The 23583-nt window shown below is 36.5% G+C and overlaps 1 protein-coding gene across 1 annotated transcript; it reads right to left on the bottom strand.

The window, feature by feature from the left end:
* Positions 1-480: 480 nt before the first annotated feature.
* On the bottom strand, positions 481-23569 carry ANKMY2 (ankyrin repeat and MYND domain containing 2). Its single transcript, XM_034402558.3, has 10 exons — positions 23158-23569; positions 16034-16098; positions 14552-14690; positions 13677-13775; positions 12965-13125; positions 10199-10410; positions 9646-9781; positions 6869-6997; positions 5900-6020; positions 481-3835 (listed from the first exon to the last, which is right to left on the bottom strand). Exons 1-10 carry the CDS (start codon positions 23222-23224, stop codon positions 3618-3620), a joined length of 1347 nt encoding a protein of 448 aa, XP_034258449.1. The 5' UTR covers positions 23225-23569; the 3' UTR covers positions 481-3617.
* Between the last annotated feature and the right edge of the window lie 14 nt (positions 23570-23583).

The raw sequence follows: 23583 nt of genomic DNA, 5'->3' as shown, positions 1-23583 counted from the left end.
AGTCACTATGGTTTGTTCATGTCCTACCACAGCTCTTCTTTGGTTTTGACTTACAGTTTACATTAATAATTTTGGAAGGAAATATAACTTGAAAGATGTAAATATTATATTCCTACTGTAAGGACATTGTCATTTTTTGGGAATTTTTTTGGAGCATTTTGGGGGAGGGGATTGGACTTTTTGGACTGTTGCCTTCTGGCAGAAGACACAGAACAAAAACTTAAAACTTGGACCACACGTCTTCTGAATAGTTTTTATCCCAAAACTATAATTGCACTAAATAATGAACTAAAGGGCTACCATCAGTGAGCTGTTGGACACCATTAGTTGGTCTGCTGTGTGGATGCTTAGGTGGTTAGGGATGGGGAATTTTTGGTGTGTGTGTGTGTCTGGGATTATCATGTGTATTAGCTTGGTCTCTGGGTGTTATGTGAATTTTGTTGTATGGATATACTGTACAATGACAAACTTTATATAAAATCTTATGAAAAGCTTTGGTTTTATTAAAGAATAAAATTACAGAAATATAAAAATGTCTAAAAAATAATAAGGGGTGGATTCAAGATATGCTTATTTAGAGATGTTTTTATATTCCAAAAATGAAAAGCTGGAACAATGTTTCTCTATGCCAAGATTTAGTCATAACCTCATAGATTAAACCAATCTCACCTTAACCATGTGAATTTTTAAAAAAATTAGTTTTAATTTTTATAATCTATGTTGCTTTTTTAAAAAAAGAACAGTGGTTAGCCTAGCACAAGCTTATTGTTCAAATGAAGAAAAATAGGTAATATTTAAATAAAATAGTTTATCAAAGGAAAAGAAATCACAGTAGAATCTTCCTGTAATTTTCAAACTATTTTCCCCAAGGGAGTGCAACTATATTTCCTGCTATATATTAGATCAACTAATATGATTAATGTGCAGATATGGATTTTCAGAAATTGTATACAGGTAGTCCTTTTTTAATCCATTTAATTTGGAGTGGAATTTCTATTGCTAAGCAAAGCAGTCATTAGGTAAAATTTCACATGACTGTACTGTTTATCAACAGCAGTTTCAATAGTTCCAGTAGTGGCTGATCGGCAAAGATTCATGTTTCTCTTATCCTGCTATGCTTACCTCCTCTTCAACTCTCCACACCCACCTATCTACTCCCATTTATGCCCTTTGATTTCCCTGCACTTTGCCTTGACCTCCACTGCCTTTGCACTCCAATGCCCCTGCTGACTTTTACTGTCTTTGTCCCACTGCTGATAAGTGTGCCTGGCCTGGCCCTTCCTGACGCCTTTTTCCTGAAACTGCATGCAGTCTTTTTGAAGCCTCAGAAAGCCTTCCCAAGGCTTTGGGAATAAGGCTTCACTGGGCTGCAGCCATCTTATGAAAGGTTGGGGTGGGCATGCCTTGCCAACAGCATCAGGAGGAAAAAGCCAGTGATTGTATTTTTCAGCTGAGGACAGCGGAATGCAGGTGGCAGGGGCCATGAGGGTGCAGGCTGATTAAAAGGGCAAATATGATAGGAGATAAGCAGGTGGGGGTAAAGTAGTCCTAAATGAGTAGGCTGCCAATCACCCGAATTTTGGTCAACATTGCAAGGGTATTGCAATGGCTGCAAATATCATTTGTTCAGCACCATTGTAACTTTGAGCGGTCACTGAATGAGTGGTCATTAAATGAGTATTACCTGTAGTTTAATGCACAGGTAAAAAAAAGTTTATATATAAATTTATTAGAAACACAGTTGTAATAAATGAATAATTCTTCCCCCACCATAAAGCCTGTATCTCATTGAAAGCATAAGTACTGCAGCGAACAGGTAAACTTTAGATAGCTAGTAGTATATTAAAAGTTGTTCCTTTCTAAATAAAAAGATGTCCTGCATAATCTGTACTTCCATTCCAATCACAAAGAGAGAAAATGACAACACATTGACATTTCGGAATACTTTTAACACTACTATCTGTACTTCTATTTTCCTAAAAATACAATCTGAGTATTTGGGATATAATGAAAGTCAGGTATAATTCAAGAATATTTGTGGAATTCAGCTCTTTTACTCTTATCTCTCCCTCCTCCCACCCCCAAATCTAGGTTCAAGGTGTTTCATGCCTCTCTATTCCAGATTACACATGATAACATATTGTTCAAAGATTAATTTGATTATATTATTAAAACATCACTAATACTTAAAATATAGTCAAGTTGTTATTTGTCAATTTTTCAGCAAACATTATGCTTAATTTGTTTTGAAAAAAGCTCTATAACTGAAAATTTATAATGAAAGTTAATTAAACCAATATAGATTAGCAATACTGTTTAACAGAAACTGGCAAGTAACATACTAAATGAAAACTAAGAATTTTAATGCACAGGTAATCCTCGACTGATGACCATAATAGAGACTGTCCATTATGGTTAGAGATCTTTTTTGTATATATTTTATTTTGTTTAAGACAGTTAAAATAGGGGAGGGGGGGAATCCAAGAAAGACAAAGTCCTTGAAGGCCTTGGGCTTGTTTCCACCCCAACAGAACCTATACTCTCCTCATCCATTGTGCATTTACTTTTCAAACTCTGGAGCTAGGATTAGGAAATGATAGGGGTCCTTGTTTCTGAGCTATGTGGTGCAATCCTGAAGTGGATGCCATTTTCTAAATGGCCACAATTTTTTTTTTTTTTAATTTGATTTATATGCCGCCCTTCTCCGGAGACTCAGGGCGGCTTACAATGCGTTAAGCAATAAGCAATAGCCTTCATACTTTTGTATATTTATACAAAGTCAGCTTATTGCCCCCATAAACTCGGTCCTCAATTTACCTACCTTAGAAAGGATGGAAGGCTGAGTCAACCTTGAGCCTGGGGAGATTCGAACTTGCAGTAATTGCAGGCAGCTGAATGTTAATAACAGGCTATTAGTCTGCTGCGCCACCAGGCTCCTCCTAACCTATTCAATAGATTACTTCCCCAAAATGGTGACCAGTTATGGGATTGCAGCCATAACTGGCCATGAGGTCCAGGAGCAGAGTGACCTATCTTCCTTTCCTAACCAGATATCTTTTAAAGGTGAGGAGGAGGTTGTGGAGCCCTGTGGGGGGGAGTGGGCCCAAGGCAAGTAGAGCCCAGGTGCGGGGGAGATAAGCAGAGGTGTTGCTGCAGTGTCCCTGTGGTTGGTCATAAGAACAAGTGACCTTGAGGTCCTACAGCAGGTGTAATTTTGAAACAGGAGTTTAAATAACTTTGGCGGAGGTCCACCATAACTTCAAATAGTCACTAAGCAACCAGTCATAAGTCGAGGACTACCTGTGTTTATATTTCAGATATCATTATGGTAGTAACTTGATTAAACTGGCTTGAATTAAATAAGCTTTTTGTACTGCAACATGAATCTATTTTAAACTCTTTTTTTTTAACCATACCTAAGGTATACAGGAACAAAAACAGATGGGTTTATGTTATTCTGATTTTAACCAGCTATTTAAGTTCTTTATTACAATCTACAATTCTGTGAGTTATACTTGATATAAAAATTGAAATACAGTATGTTATTGAGCACTTAGCATATTGTGAAATCCAGTCTATGGACTGTGATCCAGATGACATTCTTTTAAAAGTATTGTTTATTCTTCAGATTCTTGAACCTTTTCACTAACAATGTTTTCTAAAGTAGTTTCCTCTTCAAGAAAGCTACAAACCGCTGGAGATGACATAGTCATTTTTATGCTGGGAATCACTTCACTTTGGTCTCCAGTACTTTTTATTTCCATGTCTTTATGAGTTTCAGGTTCAGAGGACTGTTCTTCACTTGTTAAAATAGATTCTGCAATTCGTGCTGCTTCTAGAGTGAAAACAACCATGTGTCAAATGAAACATAGAATAATGTACATTTTGATAAGTAATACAGAAAACTGACACTCTCGTGCCTGAATTTCAACTAATACAGAAAGCTACTTGTAATATTTCTGTTAATTTGAAAATAAATTAAAAGGAGAAACTTAACCAAAATGTGATGCCATATGTGTTAATATTTTTAACAGTAAAAGTATCATATCTGCATAAAAGAATATCTAGCTTGTTCAGTCTAAGCAGGTTAGTTAAGGGAACCCATGTTTCATTTTTTACCTAATATGAATAGGCTAACTAACTTGATCAGACTGAAGAAGCTACTTAGATTAGCAGCAAAACATTTCAAACAAACAAAAATTGGAAATTAAAATTAAAATTAAATTTAAAAAAGTCCACTTGTCATGATTCAACTTCCAGACATTTTGATGGAAGAGGATCCACAAGAAAAGAAAGTCTTCCTGCTAAGGGAGATGGGCATCACTAATCCAATATGGGTACAGGAAGGGGAAAGTGGTAAAGGATAGGGTGTCAACAAGGTTCCTCTTGCCTGAGGTGCCTGTGTGGAGAGCTGAGACAGTTCCCTTGTTCTCTGTTCCTGTCCAAGATGTTTGTTTTACCACAAGTGTGACTTGGTATCTGCCATGGAAAGATCTATGACATCTCTTGTATATCTACTCCCAACTGTTCTTCGATCTGAAGCAACTGAAAGGAGAGCCTTCTTGGCTCCATTTGACATTCTGAGTTGTGAATTGCTGGAGTGCTTGCAAAGAAAAGGTGTCCATGGGCAGCTTGATTTGCTGGCTTAGATCACATCAACTTGGGACTCATGCTGGCTTTTTCTGTTTTATTGGGGCAGAATCTGTGGGGGAAATTAACTGGCCTTGGCAAAAAGATGGTGCCTTGTGATGGCAACTGCTTTGTTGTGAAGAAAAGTTTGATCAAAAGAAGGGGACTGCGAAGAGGTCAGGACTTGGTAAGCAGTCATGGAGCTGCCTCTCTGCCTGATTTGGCAGAACACAGGAAACACTGTCAGATGGCCATCAATCCCCCAACAGAGCACTGAGTTGCAAGGAAGCCTGAACGGCTGGCCCAGGAGGTGGATCCCTGGCTGGAAGGCATTGCCTTACTTTTGTATCATCTCCTTAGAAAGTTTTCTGCTCTTTGAGAGGGAGAGAAAAGAAAACAGATTTCTATCGGCAATGTTTCCTGTGCCTGATGTACCTCACACCGCAAGAGAGGAGAAACTGGAGAGAACTTGATTACAAGGGAGTAAAGAGGCACATTGTCTATTCACCTTGCACAATTGCAATGCCAATGCTAGGGCATTGCTTCAGATGTGTATTCTTCACTGTGTGCTGTTTACTGTCTTCATGTCTTCAGCAAAAACATGAATCCCAGTCATATGATTGAGGATGCAGCAAATGGCCAAAAATGCAGGCTGGTTGCCAAGCACCCCAAATGTAATCATGTGTACATGCGGGGGGGGGACACAGGGGGGGAAAGCAAGTCGTAAGAATCTTTTGGTCTGCTATAATTTTGAACCATACTAACTGTAATGGTGATTATGTGACCAAGGGACATTGTGAAGGTTATAAATGATTGTATCTTGGTTATAAGTTTATTTTTCCAGTGCTGTTGAAACTGCATGGTCACTAAACAAATTGGTTATAACCTGTGGATTATTTGTACCAACAAATATTTACACTTGCCAAAAATCAAATTTTCAGGTGAAAATTAAATGCCAAGAAAAAGATTTTAAGATTGAGAAAGATTATTAGCTCAAGGTTGCAAGAGTTCTATCTGAAAAAAATTCATTAAAAAACTGCCATCATGTAACCATAGTATAAAATGCTGTCTCAGGATAATCTGTCTGAATATGGCAGGGAATTTTGACAAAGATAAAAATATAATAGTAGTTCACTAGTGCAAAGATTGTCAGGTCCTGTTATTTTGGAACACAACTATCATCTGTTTTAGTTATTAGTTTGTTTTGAAGATATTTCCCACCATAAAGGACATATTCCTAAATCCACTTGAAATAACAAGGTATCTCAACCTTTATTTTTTTCTTTGGCTGCTTCTACCGTCTGCTTCTCATAAATCTTCTTTAGCATGCTGCATGATTTCTTGTGTGTAAACCAGTGCATTTTCTGGCAAGTCTGATCACAGTAAATAACCTGAAAATCAATAAAATTATATTACCATTTTTATTTTTAAAACGGTTTGAATACCTAAGTACCAGACACACGCCTTTACAATAACACAAAAATAGGACTTAGATTTGCCTTTTGTTTGTTCACACACTTGGAATTCTAATATTGAGAAGTTGTTTTCTTGTTCTCATTTTAAAAGTTAAAATTAGTTTTGAAGATTGAGATACAGTACCATAAATGTATACAAATGGCTTGTCACTCAGTTATAAGTAATTTTATTTGGTAAATAATTACAAAGAATGGGAAAATAAAAAGAAAGAACATACAAGTGATGGTAGGAAAATAATGTAGGAAAAAAACCTTAGCTGAAGGAAGCAAAAATAATAGTTAGTGAGAATAGGTTTCTGCCCATTGATACATGGAAGTGGGAATTGAAAAATAAAAGATGAATGCAATGGGGAAGATTATAAGTGTGTGTGATAAATGAACGAGGGCAAGAATGACCAGATGAGTGACCAGTATGAAGTGTGTTAAGATTGCAGACAGATTGAATGACTGAATTATAAAATAAACATGAAGGAGAAGTGAACGGGTCAAGAAGAAGACCAAGTAATACAGTTGTGAAAATATGGAAGAGAAGTAGAAAGTGTGAAAGAAAAGCAATATGAATTAGTGTATAGATGTGTCAGAAATATGAATTGTTTCTAAGGATCACAAAGTACGGAGCGGTGATCTCTTTTTATCGTATGATGCATACTGTGCATTTGTGATATGCATGATGCTTAACCTAAAAGAGAATTGAGTGTTGGTTATTTATATACTGTAAGTGATGGAGGGTAGATTTGTTTATTAGTTTATCTGCATATTCTTACCATTTTGCATGTAGAACATCTTTTGTCTGCTCCCTTTTCCCCACATGTTGTACAAAATTCAGCATCTATAAAGCCTATTTGGCCAGTAATAGCTTGTGTAAGTACAGAAAATGCTGTGGGATCAGAACCCTGGAAAGGCAAAGGGAGATGAACTAGCAGTTTTGCTTAACAATTCTAAGTCCAAGCCCAAAAGGTTCTATGCTCTAATTGTTGTTTTTTTTAAGTACCTGACATGCATCTACCTTAATACCAGGTATCCTGAAGAGAATGAAATGATTTAGGGCAAAATTTCTAAAATCTGTTCTCACTGAAAGAACTAACAGTTTTCATTTAAGAAATCTATACAATCTAACTTGATTAATTTTATTCTTGAGAAACTAATTAAAAAGAGAATGGAAAAGAAAAATGGTATTTTCAAATGTTATTTAAAATGGCTGTCTATTGCTTAATTGTATGCACTGATTCTCAGGCCTTTAAACCAACTTGCCAAAACAAAAGGCAGGAAGATGAAGACCCACTGATGAATAACTTGCATTCTACTGTCAGAGTAGGTTTGGCTGAGACCATATAACTTGTCTATGAATCAGCACTCTTTCCTGTGCAGTGTTTGCCAATTCCACACTGCTTAATCTAGACAAACTGGAAACCCAGGGCAATCAGGTATCACCAGAATACCATATTTTTCGGAGTGTAAGACCAGAGGAGGGTTCTAAATTTTTTTACTACCCGTTCTGTGGGCGTGGTTTATTTTGTGGGCATGGCTTGATGGTTATGTGATCATTCTTTAGGATTTAGCAGAGGTACTGGTCTACCAGGCTTTTAACTGCTTGCAGAGCTGTACCAGTCTACCCATTTATTTTTGCAGGCACTGGTCTACTCGTGTATTTTTGCAGGCACTGGTCTACCCATTTATTTTTGCAGGCACCGGTCTGCTCATTTGTTTTTGGAGGCACCGGTCTACCACCAAACTGCCTTTTACCACTGATCAGCTGTAGGGCGTCCTTTGAAGCCCCTGGCAAGAGTTTAAACAGGTTTTTTCCTTATAGCCCATCAGCTGGGACTCAGGAGGCAGTAATAGATTGGGGATGGGGCCAAATAAAAGGTAAGAATAATGTGGGGGGTGGGCAGAACCGGTTCGGTGATGTCATATCGTCACCGCTACCGGCTAGGCGGAACCAGGCCGAACCAGGAGGAAACCACCTGGCAGCATCAGAAACCTGACACCACCACTGTATAAGGCGCACCGGAGTATAAGACGCACCTATCTTTTTTGGTGACGAAAAGAAGAAAAAGAAATCTCCCTCTGCCTCTGAGCAATTTTGTCTCATTGCAGCAAACAGCAAACAGCCTGGGTTACTTTCATTTTCATTTTCAGCATAGGTTGATTAGCACAAAGAAAAAAAATCTGCTCCAGCAATTTACCTCTTTGCAGCAAGCAGCAGAGCCTGCGCAAAACAGCTAAGACCAAATCAGCTGAGAGTCGGGAGGCCTACGAATTAATTAGGCTGTGTTGAAGCTAAAAGGAGCTGTTTTTTTCTTGCTATTTACTTGCAAGGAGGTAACTGCTGCGAGGCACAGGCCAAAGGGTGAGGGCCAGTGGGTGGGTGGGGCTACATTTGGTGTATAAGACGCACCTAAATTTTCACCCCCTTTTAGGGGGGGAAAAGGTGCGCCTTATACTCCGAAAAATACGGTAACTATGAACTCTGCTAGTCAGAACTTCTGTTATTTGGAAATTATCTTAAAAGGTACACAGAAGACTCATCAGTCAGTCAGTCCTAAAAGCATCCAGCTGTATGTTTCTGGCTGTGAACATTGACATGATTTGGAACATTATGTGTTATCCTGCAGACGTCTAAATCAGGAAACAATATGTTGGAAGGATTGAGAGTTTGGTACCCATGCTAATTCCTGGATTATGTCACTGCTGAACCAATCAGCTAAACTGCCAGAAATTTCCAAAAGGCATTTGCCTTGTAAACATTTTAGAGCAACTATATCTTTGATTAATTGAAACTGAAATTGGCTTCTTCCTGAATTGGGCTGCCAACAAGCAAGTCACTGCTCATCTTGTTTTCTATTATGTGTCATTAAGAAAATATATTGTGTTAAGCCTGTTGTTCTTCGTGCTGCTGCCATTCTTTTCTAGACTGCTGCTTGTCACTGCCTTCTATCAGATCTTAAGAATTCGTAAAGCATGATTCCATATTTCTTCCCTGTGCTAATTTGAAAGGGAAGACAAGGACAAAGCAAAATAAGCTTGTCCTTCCAAGCTTGTTGCTGCTTCTGTATCTTTGTTGCCTGATTGTGTTCAGGTCAGTTATCCAGCTGGGTTAGATAACTTTTAACAGATGCACTGAAGCATCTGCTTAGATAGCTTTCCCCCCCCTGCAGCCAGTGCCAGATTGATTCATGTTTGTGCCAAGTGCTAGTTGTTTTGCCTCTAAATGTTTATTTAGGTGACACTAGAAAAATCCATAATACCTGGTACCTTAGGTTTTCATGACTACTATGCGAGTCTTAGAAACTTAAAAGGTTAGCAAGGGCTGAGCTAAGGCAAAAGTCAATTTCTGAAAAAACATGAGGAAGCATGTACATAACACTTTGAGATAACCACCCAAAGAACCAAATTTGCAGAAAGCTGTCCCTCACCTCACATTAATTAGAATTTGGTTACAGTGAACATGTGTAAATAATGAACACTAAAAAAGTATCTTATCGATTCTAAATGTTCAGTCTGTACAGAACAGACACACTGTTCATCAAGATACACTCACAATTTCAACAGGAGAAATGTTTCTCACAAGCTGCTGCAGCAAGGTAGTTTCACAGTAAGGAAATTTTCGAATAGATTCCCTGATGATCTTCTCTTGATAAACCGGAAATCCATCTCTCTCTCTGCCTTTTAACAGGCTGCAATTAAAGGTAAATACAGCTGAAGTTACATATGTTGCCCATGTTTTTTTCTTCCTACTCATGCAAATGTTATATGTATAGCATAAATCTCAACATAAAGAAAAGCTGCAATGAAAATATTTAATGTAGGAGTTTTGTGAGGGCAATATATTCTTTTACTTCAAAGATGATAGCATTGGATTTTAATTTCTAAAGAATATACTTTTTATAACAATGTAATTTTTCCTTCAGCTTTAGCTAAAATACAAAACTGAAATGTAAGGTATGGTTACCTTATGTCTCAAATGGTGCATCCATTCCAATGAATTAATGAGAAGCTCCAGTTTCATAGTTAAACATTAAAAGTACAAGAATCTGTACTTGTACAGATAATATATTGTATTGAAAAGAACAATACTGAAAAAAATAACATACCTTTTGATTAATCCATCCAATTTGTCTTCTCGCTCAAGGAAAATGATACATTTTTTGAAAATGCAGCTAATGTAGTGCATTTTAATTGCAAGGACTTCATTCATTTCTCTCTGCTTCATGCACTTCTCACAAATCAGATCCAATATTTTGTAACATTTCTGCATTGCTTCAACTTCTGCCAAAAGAGGATTTTCTTTCACCAGCAACACAACCTATAGAAAATATTTATATACCCAGTAAGTTCTACATCCCAAGACAGACCCAGTGCACAATTGGCGTTCTTCTGCACTTATGGCTCTTGCTCAAGCTTTGTATGCCGTTCCTGGAACAGGAGGTTCATGCCCTAGTCATCTTACATATAAATTATGCATTTGATATGGGGCTACCCTTGAAGGTAGCTTGGAACTAACATTGGGGCAAAATGCAATAGCATGATGCATTTGTTTGTGAATCTACACATTATGTTATCTTTCTACTCTCTGTGTTGCACTGGTTACCAATTTGGTTCTAGGCCCAATTGAAATTGCTGCAGCTACCCTTTAAAGCCCTATTTGGCATGGGGTTAGCTTATTTCAGAGACACCCTCCTCCCCTCCCCAGTGCCATGTACCCATATCATCAGATCTGGCAGGAGAGACTTGTTGCAGTCTGTCCACTACAAAGTGCCACCTGATAATACCCTGGAGGAGAGCTTTTTTGCTGCTGTTTGTGAAAAAGCATTCCTCCAATGCCAGGCTGATCCCAATCTTGATGGCCTGGGGGTCAAGGTGATGTGGAGCCCATAAAATGGCTGTGCTGTTCATAAATTACTGTTTTCCAAGTGACTGTTATCTACAATTTTAATTGTTTTTATTTGTGTGTGAGATTGCTTTATCTTACATTCATGAATGTAAGATAGGCTGCTGAATACACCAAATAAAAAAAAGAAAAAGGAAATAAAGTTAATTCTTTTCTGAATTAAATGTTTATAGCATGCATTCACAAGTGCAGTTTAATAGAACTACACATATACTCTCTTTCTCTGTATATGTATTGATATGTACATAAAAGGGTTAAGCCTGAATTACCAAAGACTACTCTTTGGGACTATTCATGCTAGTTGCCCTCAGTATTGTTGTACTTTTTGAGACATAGATAAAAATAATATGTTGCCTTTATTCATCTCTTTCTCACTGTTTTTCCCTGACTTTAGTCTGTTTTTGCCAGTGAAATGTTTTGTTTACTTATGTTTAATCAATAAGTACAAAGCTATATTTTTTGCCAATGCAACTGAGTGGTACATGGAGGCCATGGCCAGAGAGGTCTATGCTCATATATGGTGGTGCAAAATTGTGACCATACCTGGGGCAAAATGACTGTGTTTCAGCAACCTCTGCCCTCATTATCACACATATTAAGTATTTCAATACACTTGGGGCTGTCCTTACAGTCTACTTGGAAACTACATCCCATGTGCTTACTGGCACTAATTCTGGAAGATACAACATCAACTTTGCAGGCTGCAATGGTTACTAGTAAGTTTCCAAGTAGAATTTAAGATGCTAGTGTTGATCTATAAAGCCTTTAGGGTTGGGCACCTTTCAGATTGTCTGTTCTAATCAGTATCATTCCGATCAGTTAAAATTGTTAGAGAGAAGCTTCATGTAATTTTACACTTCTCAAAAATTTGAGATGCTAAGGCTAGATGGCATTGTTTCTCTGGCAATTCCAGTAACAATAGCACTTATATACTGCTTCATAGTGCTTTCTCTTAGCGGTTTATAATGTCAGCATATTTCCCCCAACAATCTGGGTCCTCATTTTACCAACCTCGGAAGGATGGAAAACTGAGTCAACCTTGAGCCCTGTCAAGATCAAATTTCAGGCTCTGGGAATGCTGCAGTATAACCACTCTGCCACCAGGGCTTTTGTATTTTGGAGATCACACTGGCCTTGTCCATGTTGATTTTCTGGAATCTTTTAAAAATTGTGTTGTTTCTGTGGGCCTGTCACTGTGTCAATAGACAAACTGCTTTCCATTTCTTGTTTATTTTCTGTTATTGTTGTTTTTTTATATCCTTAGTGTTGCATGTCAGGGCTGATGTCCTAATCATTGTTGTAACTGATTGGAAACTTATCCTGGATCTTAACTTAAAGTATATCATGTAATTCATCCTGATTGAAGCAAAGTAGAAATATAATAAACAATCCTATTAAAAGAATCTGTCATCTGGTACCTGAAAGCAATGTTCTAAAAAAGGTAAATAGATACCTCTTGCTGAAAAAAAAACATTTCAAAAGAACTATTTCATGACTAATATAAACTTTACACTGACATGTACTTTCTTTTAATGTGATTTTGTTTAGCAGAACATGAATCTACCTAATCTAGTAACTTCCATATGTGTTCTGACCACAACTGTAAAAATTCCAACCCAGCATGGCTATTAGATAAGTTTTGAGAATTGTACCACTAAATTGTAACACTGAAAATTCCAACACAAAACTCCATACATCACAAAGTTGCCAAATTAAGAAACGCTGGTCTATACAAAAATCTGGGACACTATAGCAAAGAAAATGTGAGTTTCAAGTGGAACATATTTTATATACATATAGTATCATGTGAAAATTAGACATTAAGGCACTGCAAAAAGGACTGGACTATACAGTAATAAAAATGCCTTAAAATACAAATTAGGTAAATCACAGGATTCATTTCATTTTTGCAGGTCCAATTAGCTGGCAACATGTTAAAAAAACATATCCAAATAAGAACATATTGTACCTTAACAGGATGCAAATTAGTAGTTGTAATGATCTTATGTAGAGGTCCAGCTAGCTTAATTGGAAGCTTGGGTTCTTTATCCAGTCCTTGTGGTTTTGTGTAGTAGTTTAGCTTTTCACGTGGAAAGAAGTTGTTGATAACTGTTACACAATCATGCTGACCTAAAAAGAGAAAATAATTTCCCTTTATGATGTGAAAAACTATGTAATTATTAATTCACAATTAAAGCTGATGATTTGGTGATGAAGCATAGTTTGCTAAAAAATACTGAGGAAGACATTGAAAATAATTTAACTAATAACTGATAGATTCCAATCAAGTCTTCTGTACAGAAAATTCAGGATCTAAAATAGATTCATTTTTGACATATAATTTTAAACTCATTCCCATTTTTCAGGCCTATGTTTCTTTAGTAAAATGTGCTGTATCAATCCAATCTAAAATATATAATCATACAAAGATTTAATACTTCTAGAAATATCTCACAATTTTATATCAATATATGTGGATGTGTTAGCTAAAACGAAGAATGTTTTTCCTACCAAAATATTTTACACTTTTTCACGATTTAATTTAACATATGATGCAAATCAAGTTCCATTCTTTAACAGAAAATGCAGAAGATATCTTAAATATTTAAGACAAGCAGAAGAGTAGGTTATAAATCTAATAAATAAATGAAAAATAGAGACAAGACATCCTTTATCTTTACCCACAAAAGCAGCCATCTGAGCTGCAGTTCTCCCCACAGAATTGACGACATCAATCTCTGCTCCAGCCTCTAACACCATCCGGGTTATTTCTTTATTGCCTAAATGAAGAAACTTTATTTAGACTTTTTAAAGATGTTTTCACAAACTATAGATTAAATAGGTTTCCCTCTGATAGATATTAAAACTAACCCTTCTACTAACAAGAAAGAAATCAAACAGTTGTTTTTCTAATAGAATCAATTACACAGGTTCAAATTTTTTTTCTTACTGTACCTTCAGTTGGAAGCATCTGCAGGCATAGAACATAGCCATTTTTCTTTTCAAAGGTGAAACAAATATCAACAAACTATCTTCAACTGTTGCTTTCTAGAACTTCAATTGGCTGCTATTCACCCACCCATCCACCCTTATTCTGATCAACTGATGCCAAAGACTTGACTCTGCATGTTCTCCAATTAGGAGAAAAAGAAAAGAACACTGCACCAAATAGCATCCTAATATATGGGTGAGAAAGCAGTCAGTTCTGTGAACATGATTAAGAATTTAATTATTTATATTAAATCAAGCTACAAAATCTTATACCAAATCAAAATGCCCCATCCCGTTGATTTCCTCAAATTCTGTTACCATCTAGTCTTTTCTATCAGCACAACTCAAATAAAAAGAAAATATAACTTTAAAAATATATGCCTGATTAAGAGATTATGTCATCAGATTAAATTGAAGATCATTTTTACACATTTATAGAGAACAAAATCTTCCTAACAAAATCTTTTCTGAGGACTCCTCTGTAGTCCCTCAGAAAAGAACTATTTTTTTTTTCTTTACATAAATAAAAAGCTGTATTTAACAGAAAAAGGAAAACACTATTTACCTGACAGTCCAGCAAACATTAAGGCAGTATATCCATATTCATGATTGTTGCAGTTTACATCAGCTCCATGTTGCATCAATAGTCTGCATATATCAGTTTTACCCTTATATGCTGCATGCATTAGAGGGGTCATTCCATGCTAATGAGAAAAGGTATAAATGCAAGTTCCATTTGTTTTCTAGTTAATACGGTAGTACCATAGCAAGACTTATGTTAGGTGGACTAGCAAAAAAGTATTAATTGTTAGAATCCTAAAGCTAAAAATGTGGCAAAGCCCTAAGACCCAGTAAAAATGCAGGTGAGCAGTATAACAATATAATATTTATCTTGTTATATAGCTTAACAAAAATATTTTAACTCCATTGCCTTAATATAACCAAGTTGTTAAAGACAAGATTTTTTCTTCTAATTTTAAATTCATGATTGCTATTTTTATTCCCCTTTAGAAATTTTCTGTTCATTATGTTGTGGATATTTTATATAACACTTAGTGTCTGTTTTATATCCACTTGATTTAGCATATTGTCTCATTATTTTGAATTTTATTGCAAATCTTTTTGAGATTTTTAATGGGAAGCCCTATTGCTTAACGCATTGTAAGCCGCCCTGAGTCTCCGGAGAAGGGCGGCATATAAAAATAAAAATAAATAAATAAATAAATAAATTATGAATAAATAAATAGAACATAGGCTCAAGAGTTCCGACAAAGTCGACCGATCATCCCAGGAAAGACTGTTTAACTAAGGGATGGTAATACTTTCCTCAAACTTCAGTAAATACTGATAAGAAAATATGTACCTAAAATCAGATCCAAATTTGAATCAGAAGGCAGATGTGGTCTACTAGAATGACTTGCCTTTAGTAGAACATGGCCTTTGGATGAATTAAATCAAATTCTCTGGGCTCTGTTGAGCACAGAAACATTAAATATGGAAGAATATGATAATTTCATTTTCAAGTAATCTGAAAATATGAATTGAAAATAAATATATTTAGCTTTATTTGAGTATACATATTTGGAATTACAGCCAGGTTAAAGAGGCATTTGGATTTTATAGCTTGGAAAGGTAGAAGTTTTAAAAATGATTTTAGAAAATGATTAACATTAACAAAAGAAAGAATATCTTTAAAAGAATGAATGTATTTGATAGTTATGTTGTAATCTTTTTATGGCTACAAATTTAGATGCTTATTTTGAATAAACATGTATAGAATTACATTTGAAAGATGATATGATTTATTTCCAACAAAATAGCTATATCTCTTCACACATTTCCACCTCACCTAACTACTTTACTATCATTTGAATTGCTTAATGCTATTACTTATTTTAAAGTATTCATTCTTACTCAAGTTTAAATGCAATTCAGAGATTGCTACTTCCTTGGGCTTAAATTTGTAGCGAAAATTCTTGTTAGGTTTTATTTGGCTTAAGGAAACCTATCAGTTTCAGATCAAAAATGTAATTCTGTAAAATGTTACCTCATCTAAACAATTCACACGGACAGTCTTGCTGCCAAGGAGTCTTGACGCTTCTTCGGTGTTTCCTAAAGGGAAAAAATTTATGAGAAGGAATTATTAAAAAAATGCGCAATATATTTGCATCCTGCATTCTCTTCCAAACAGTTTAATGTATTTATGTATTTTTTCCAAGTCCCCATAAATGTTATAAAGTATTTACATTCACAATTCATGACTGAGCCTTAAGTCTTTTCCAGTTCTATTTCAATATTCTAATCATTACGCTACACTTTTACAGTTTAATAAAAATCTTTAAGACTATAAATTAAAGTTACTGTACATTATTATCCAAATATGTTATTATTAAGAAATAATAAACTACAAAATTATTTCAAGATTTTTGGTCTTAGATCTTTCATCCAATTTTTAACATAGACTGAGATCACAATGTTAAAACTCAGTTGGCCATCACTTGCATCATCTTACTGTTGGAAGAATACAATTATGCCAAGGACCAACTTTTGGGGAATTTGGGCTTTGCCTAACTTTAGTTCTTATTAGTGAGAACTGGTTTGTTGTGTTTCAGATTGTTCAATTAGTGCTGATGCCCCTGAAAAATAAAGCAGGCTGACTATTTTTGGTCAGTCTGCTAATCTATACATAATTCTTTGATCCATTTGGTATGCAAACAACTGATTAAGTGCTAGGTTTCTCTGTGCACAAAAGTATAAAGTAGCATTTGCTTATAAGAACTGGTTTGTCTGAAAATAATTGATGCAAAAGAATCTAACAATGCTTACTAAGAAGAATCCCCTAGTGAAGGGGATCCTAATTCTGAATAAGAATTTTAATTTCCCATTTTGTTCCTATAGACAGTAAAATATAAGCATATAATCTAAAAAATCATAGTATTTAAAAATTTAAATCAAGCCATTTCACAGTACCATGAAAAAAAAATCAAGATAATAAAAAACTACACTTGATTTTGAGGGACGAAAGAGATTTTTTTATTTCACTAATATTTCTTAATGCTATATATTATACAAATAAAAATAATAATCCAATTCGTGCCACTTCTCATTTTTATGTATTACGGTTAATTTTATTTAGCCGAACTATACCAAGAAAAACAGAATAGTTGAATACAGGTAGTCCTCGACTTACAATAGTTCATTTAATGACTGTCTGAAGTTACAATGGCACTGAAAAAAGTGATTTATGAGCATTTTTCACACTTAAAACTTGCAGCATCCCCATGGTTATGTGATCAAAATTCAGATGCTTGGCAACTGACTCATATTTATAACAGTTGTAGTGTCCCAGAGTCATGTGATCACCTTTTGCAACTTTCTGACAAGCAAAGGCAATGGGTAAGCCAGATTCACTTCACAACCATGTTACTCACTTAAAAATTGTAGTGATTCACTTAACAAATGTGGCAAGAAAGTTCGTCAAATGAGCCAAAATTCACTTAACTGTCTCACCTAGCAACAGAAATTTTAGGCTCAATTGTGGTTTGTAAGTCAAGGACTTCCTGTAGTTGATAACTGAAATAGTTGAAAGCAAAGACATGAAGTCAAACATCCAACATGAGTTCCCAAAGTTAGGTCCACATTTGGAGCTAAGAATAACCATAATTTTGGCAGCATTTTTTCTTGGGAAGATATTCTATTTTTCATCATTTCTTAAAAATACCCTCTATTATAGCAACTCTATTGCCATATCTGGAAAGACCATTAAAAGAAGAGCCTCAGATTATATTTTTTCAGTGTGAAGATGGCACAATATAATCATGCTTCCTAATGTCAGGGTATGTTATGACTGAAGTTTCTGCACCATTTTTGAAGGCAGGCCCCTGCAGATTTCAATATTTCAAATGGGATGTTTCGATTTGAGAGCATAATTATTGTAACAATTATCATTGTTGAAGCATCAATCTAACCTGGTGGATGATACACCACTTTAATCTCGAAGATTAACATTGAATTTAGAAGACTCAAAATATGAACCTAAACCATTAAGCATTAAGGAAAATACAGTCCAATGTATTTGGGGGAACCCTGATTAGAAAGACTGAAGTAGATATATCTTGTTCTACAAAGCAGCCATTTGTTCAGCTTAATGCAATTTTGAGCATGCAGTTAACAAGTACTTTATCTGAATCTCATCATGTGAATGAACTGAAGTTAGCATGAACTGGCTCTCACATAGTAATTATAAAACAGAATATATTATTATAAAAAATATAGAAGGAACACAATCAGTCACCACCAGTTCCTCTGTTAATTACAAGTGACAATGATAATGAGGGCCCCATTTGGACATTATCACTTAGGGGTGTACTCACTTTTGTTGCCAGCAGTTTAGACATTAATGGCTGTGTGTTGCGTTATTTTGAGGGGACAGCACATTTACACTAATACAAGCTGTATACTCACTACTTTACATTGTAGCCAAGTGTTATTTCTTCAGTGTTGTCACATGAAAAGATATACTTAAATATTTACAAAATGTGACAGGGTGTACTCACTTCTGTGACATACACTAGATCAGCTTGGAATACCGTATTTTCTGGCGTATAAGACGACTTTTTAACACATGAAAATCTTCTCAAAAGTCGGGGGTCGTCTTATACGCCGGATGTCGTTCTCCTGTAACCAGGCAGACCAGCCCGAAAGGCTCTGACGAGCCTTAAATGGCTCTGGCGATCCAAGCTCTGACGATCCCAGCTTTGCCTGCTAATCAGGCAACGCAGCTGGGATCGACAGAGCCATGTAAAAGGAAAAAAGTTTTTCCCCTCCAGCTTGCCTACCTTAGCTGCTAGTCGCAACGCTTGCCTTGCTTCACTTGCCTGAATCCATTCCATCAGCAAGCCACTCCCTGCCTGCAATCAAGCAGGCAGGGAGTTGTGGACTTCAACTCCCAGAATTCCTCAGCCAACAAAACAAAGCTGGCTGAGGAATTCTGGGAGTTGAAGTCTACAAGTCTTAAAGTTGCCAAGGTTGGAGACCCCTGATCTATTGGGTAAGTTTTTTTCCCCTTTGGGATATTTAAAAAAATAGTTAATTGGAGTTTTTTTTAGTTGTTCTTTTTTAGACCTAGCCATTTAAAGTTTAGGAAAGTTTTAAATTTAGTTTTCATATAAAAATAAAAATAAAATAAAATAAAATAATATTTATGCAGCTTTCTGAGATTTAGTGTGTTTCTGTAGTGTTTCACTCTAACTACACAAACACACAAAATCTCACAAAGCTGTATGTTGAATTTTGTGTGTGTAAAGTGTGAAAGTTGTTTTTTTGGGCTTTTTGTAGCTGTGTGAGGTTCCTGCTTGTTACAGGGGCCATTTTGGGTCTAGCACAGCTGCTTTTACATTGTGGGTGAGCCAGTTGTGTTGTGTTGTGTGTGTGTAAAGTGTGAAAGTTGTTTTTTTGGGGCTTTTTGTGGCTGTGTGAGGTTCCTGCTTGTTACAGGGGCCATTTTGGGTCTAGCACAGCTGCTTTTACATTGTGGGTGAGCCAGTTGATGTTTTTTAATTTTTATTTGGTGTGCATTGGAAGAGGGGTAGTCTTATATGGTGAGTATAGCCCAAACCCTATATTTTAACAGGAAAAGTCGGGGGTCATCTTATACGCCCAGTCGTCTTATACGCCGGAAAATAAATCTTTTTCATCTAGGACTGAATAACAAGTAAGAATGATAGCTTGGGATATATCACTAAAGCCTGATATGTGTTGGGAACTAGGTAGTAAAAGTGGCCCTTAGGTTTAAAATGGGATTGCTACTTTTGTACCAGCCTGACTCCATTGCATAGTAGTTTCACCATCTGAGCTGCTTGGTGTTTTGGCCAAACTGCTAATGGACTTTTCAGATTTATGCTACTGGGGGGCTTCATTCTGCTTTACCTGGGTGAATAGTTGCAGACAGTTCAATAATTCATGGCCCTGATCAAAATACTAAAAGTCCAAGTTACTACAGAAATCACGTGTTACAACATATCTGGATTTTTGTCTCAGGATAGTGGCAGCAACATCTGGAGGTAGGGGATATTAGCAATCATTTATTAAGGTCAGATCACTTTTTAACAACCTTAGAATTATTTGCAATTGTTCCAAGGAATGATCAATTTGACTAGTCTGTTCCAGGCACATGATGGATTTTGATGAATTTCAGAGGAAATTTGTGATGTTCCTAAAATCTGTTGTCTGGTTTGACTAAGGTTTTACCCATACTTGGAATAGAGGAATGCCAGGAGATGATATAGCAGAAGAGACACTTGGAAGCCACAAGGAGCTAATTCAACTAAGCATAGTTAAAGGTAATTTATTTTTGCTCATAGGAGTGGCAAAACATAACAATTTTCTGTTCTTATTATACCTGCAAATAGGAAGCCAGCAGCCCTATTCAAGGTATCCAACTCCCTCCTAGATAAAAATGGCCAGTGGAACATATTTAAGGTATCTTCTGGATACAATTGCTTGGATCCCCTCAAAAACCTATGGAATTAACTGAGGCATATCTGGCTTAATTTTCTGAAAATTGTTTGAATCTTTTGGTCTTCAAGAATTGGAGAGTCCTGGAAGCTGTGGATGCGGCTTCTTGTGTATTATACCTATATTTCTCCTAGTAGATCAAAGCTTTCTGAGAGACAATTTTACAATTTTTGTTCTATCTCTAAATTTTTCCTTTTTTAGGGAAGGCTATTGAGGTGATCAAATGATAGACTTGGAGGGCTCTTGAAAAAACAGATTACCTGGAACATTTTCATTTGGGTTTCAGACAAGGATATAATACCAAAACCACACTGATCATACTTGATCATCTTTGGCAGAATTGGAATAGAGTTCTATCAATGGCCTTCAATGAAATCAATCATAATATTCTTTTCAACCAACATAGAGGATTGAGACTAGAGAATGTGATCTTCTTGTAGTTCTCTTTATTTATCAGATTAATATACTTGCCCATCTCAGAAAGATGACTGGGCAGTATTCAATGTTCAATAAACTGTCACTTAACGTTAACCTTAAGGTAAAATGGGCAGCCTATAAATTTTATTATATAAATAAAATAAATAAACAAATTAAAACGGTTAAAAACAGATAAAAATAAATATTGTTACAAATAAATACAAAATAAAAACTATGGGAGAACACACTAACATCCTACACAGACATATAATTGTCCTTTGTGTTCCCAGAGATTTCCAAAATGTCAGTAGAGTCGGGATGAATCTCACTTCAGGGGGAATAATGTTCCAAAGGGTGGGTACCATGAAAGAAAAGGCCCAACTCCTGTGACCCATCAGATGAAACTCTTTAGCAGATGAAACTAACAACATACTTCTTCTCCTGAGAGGCTGGTTGCAATTGGCATGGTGGAGAAATTTACATCTAGCCGTAGTTTCCAGAATTCCTCATGTCTCAACTCTTCCCCTGCTCATATATAATATCTAGGTGAAGCTGTTAGGCAAGGTCATTTGTCAGTATGTGGTTTATCTATCTAACTTATCTATGCGTTCCTGTTACTCAGATATACAATTCTAACCTTGGTAAATCAACTTTTTTCTATGCTGTTAAGTTTCTTTCTTAGATTCTGAAGCTGGATGGAGAAGAATAGGTTTTGATTTAATCCTAGAATGACTGAGTGGCTTTAGTTTTAGGACAACCCTCCATGTCAGGGATTTTACCATCAATAGTTCAGGATGAATTGGCACTTCCTGACATAGATCTTGCTTGCATCTTGGAAGTTCTCCTGGACTCTCTTGAATTTTCTCAAAAGGAGAAAGCTGTGGCTAGGAATATCTTTGCACAAATCTATCTTGTGTTCTCACCATGTTTATACCTGAATTGGGAAACTTTGCTCACAGTCATTCATTCCTGGTTCACTTTCTGTTTGGACTATTGCAATGCACTGCACATGGACTCTCTTTCATGACGACTCAGAATCTACAACTGCTCCATAATATATAGTTATGGTCAGGGCCGGATTTTCCTATAGGCTAACTAGGCTTCAGCCTAGGGCCTCAAGATCAAGAGGGGCCTACATTCAAATGTTAGCAAAATTAAAATTACACTTTCACTATAGGTGAAAGGGCCTCATAAGTGGAATAGCCTAGGGCCTCTTTTCATCTAAATCCGGCCCTGGTTATGGTGCACCATGGTATGCTCATGTAACATCATTACTTTGGGAACTGCGCTGACTCCTAACAGGATTTTGAGTGCAATTCCAATGGCTAATTATCACCTGGGTTTGGGTTACTTATAGGATGGCCTATCACCAATTATTTCTGCCCATCCCACAAGTTTTGACAAAGCAGACATGTTCCAGATCCCTTCTATGAAACTATGATATCAAATGGGATCCAGAAGGTATACCTTCTTTTTTTCAACTCCTGCACTATAGAACAGCATTATCCTCAAATTTAGGTGGCCTTTTGCAAGATCAAAAATCTGAGATTTTTTTCCCTTTAATATTAGGCAGTTCTGTAATGGTTAAGAGGGACTGGCTTTGAATGTTTTGTTTTTTTATTTTTTGTTCTTAGCCCAATTTAATAATTTCAAGTATATGTTATACTTTCATTTAGATCTCTGCATTAATCAGATTGCTGTTTTTTTGCTTGACCACAGCAGAAGTTCAGCTTTCTGCTCCAGAAATTACAGCAAAATATTCCCTGAAAGCAAGCATTGGTTAGCCTGATTAATAAAGTTTAGGAAAATTAAAATAAGAATGGACTCTCCTCTTATAAATAAATGTCCTACAACACCAGGAAGACCACTAAAGGTCATACATGACCAGGCCTAGATTTAATGGCACCTGAGTAGCGACTAAGCACTGCTCAATACACAGTACACAGACAGATCTGAACCAGAACCTCTCCATTGATCTGCTGTATTATTATCCTTATCTCGTATTTGAACAAACTGTACCTTGTGAAATTCTACGCTCACGATCGGAAAACAACCCGCTTTAAGAGCCACCGGGCCTAATAATCACGAGGTTTGCATATCGATTTTACGCAGCCACCAAAAATAGCTGCCTCCAGCTATTCCAATTGCGAGAAACAAAAACCTTTGCCGTCTGGGCCTGAACAAGGAAGCAACCCAGCGAATGCAGACTGAGATAGCAGAGCGTTGCAAACCACTCACCGCTGCTGATGACTTCAAGCAATGCTGTCTCCTCCTCGTTCAAGTCACCTCTTTTTGGAAGCGCCATCGCCTATTTTATGTATATTCTTCCTTTTTCTTCTTTCCCCTCCCTGCCAACAGTCATAAAATGGAGTGTATTGGCACTGGAAACCGCGACCGATCAGCTGGGGCAACTCCGATGCTTCCTCTGAGCGCTTTACTAGAGCCTTTCCGCGCGCGCTCCAATCTCATGGCCCGTACCATCTTGTCACCGGGGAGAGGGGAGATTTGAAGGCAGGCTGACATGTAGAGGGTAATAATGCATCTCTTTACGGCACCTGAACTGCTTGCTCGGCCATGCATAGATATGCGAAGAACAAAGTAAAAGTTGCGATTTAGAATATACTAAACTGGCCAACCCGTCTTGACTGTGATCCATCACCCCCT

This window comes from Pantherophis guttatus, chromosome 4 (assembly GCF_059756535.1).
Source record: "Pantherophis guttatus breed Tessera chromosome 4, ASM5975653v1, whole genome shotgun sequence".
Lineage (NCBI taxonomy): Eukaryota > Metazoa > Chordata > Lepidosauria > Squamata > Colubridae > Pantherophis > Pantherophis guttatus.
The sequence above is the reverse complement of the archived record's forward strand: the minus strand, read 5'-3'. Positions and strand labels throughout refer to the sequence as shown.

Bases quoted from the DNA above. Each gene is read 5' to 3' on its own strand.
- ANKMY2 (XM_034402558.3), bottom strand. From the start codon at position 23,224: ATGGCGCTTCCAAAAAGAGGTGACTTGAACGAGGAGGAGACAGCATTG. The intron at 14,691-16,033 runs GTAACATTTTAC...TTTTCTCATTAG, and splicing joins GTGTGAATTGTTTAGATGAG to CATGGAATGACCCCTCTAAT. The intron at 9,782-10,198 runs GTATGTTATTTT...CTTTAATTGCAG, and splicing joins TTGGATGGATTAATCAAAAG to CCTGTTAAAAGGCAGAGAGA.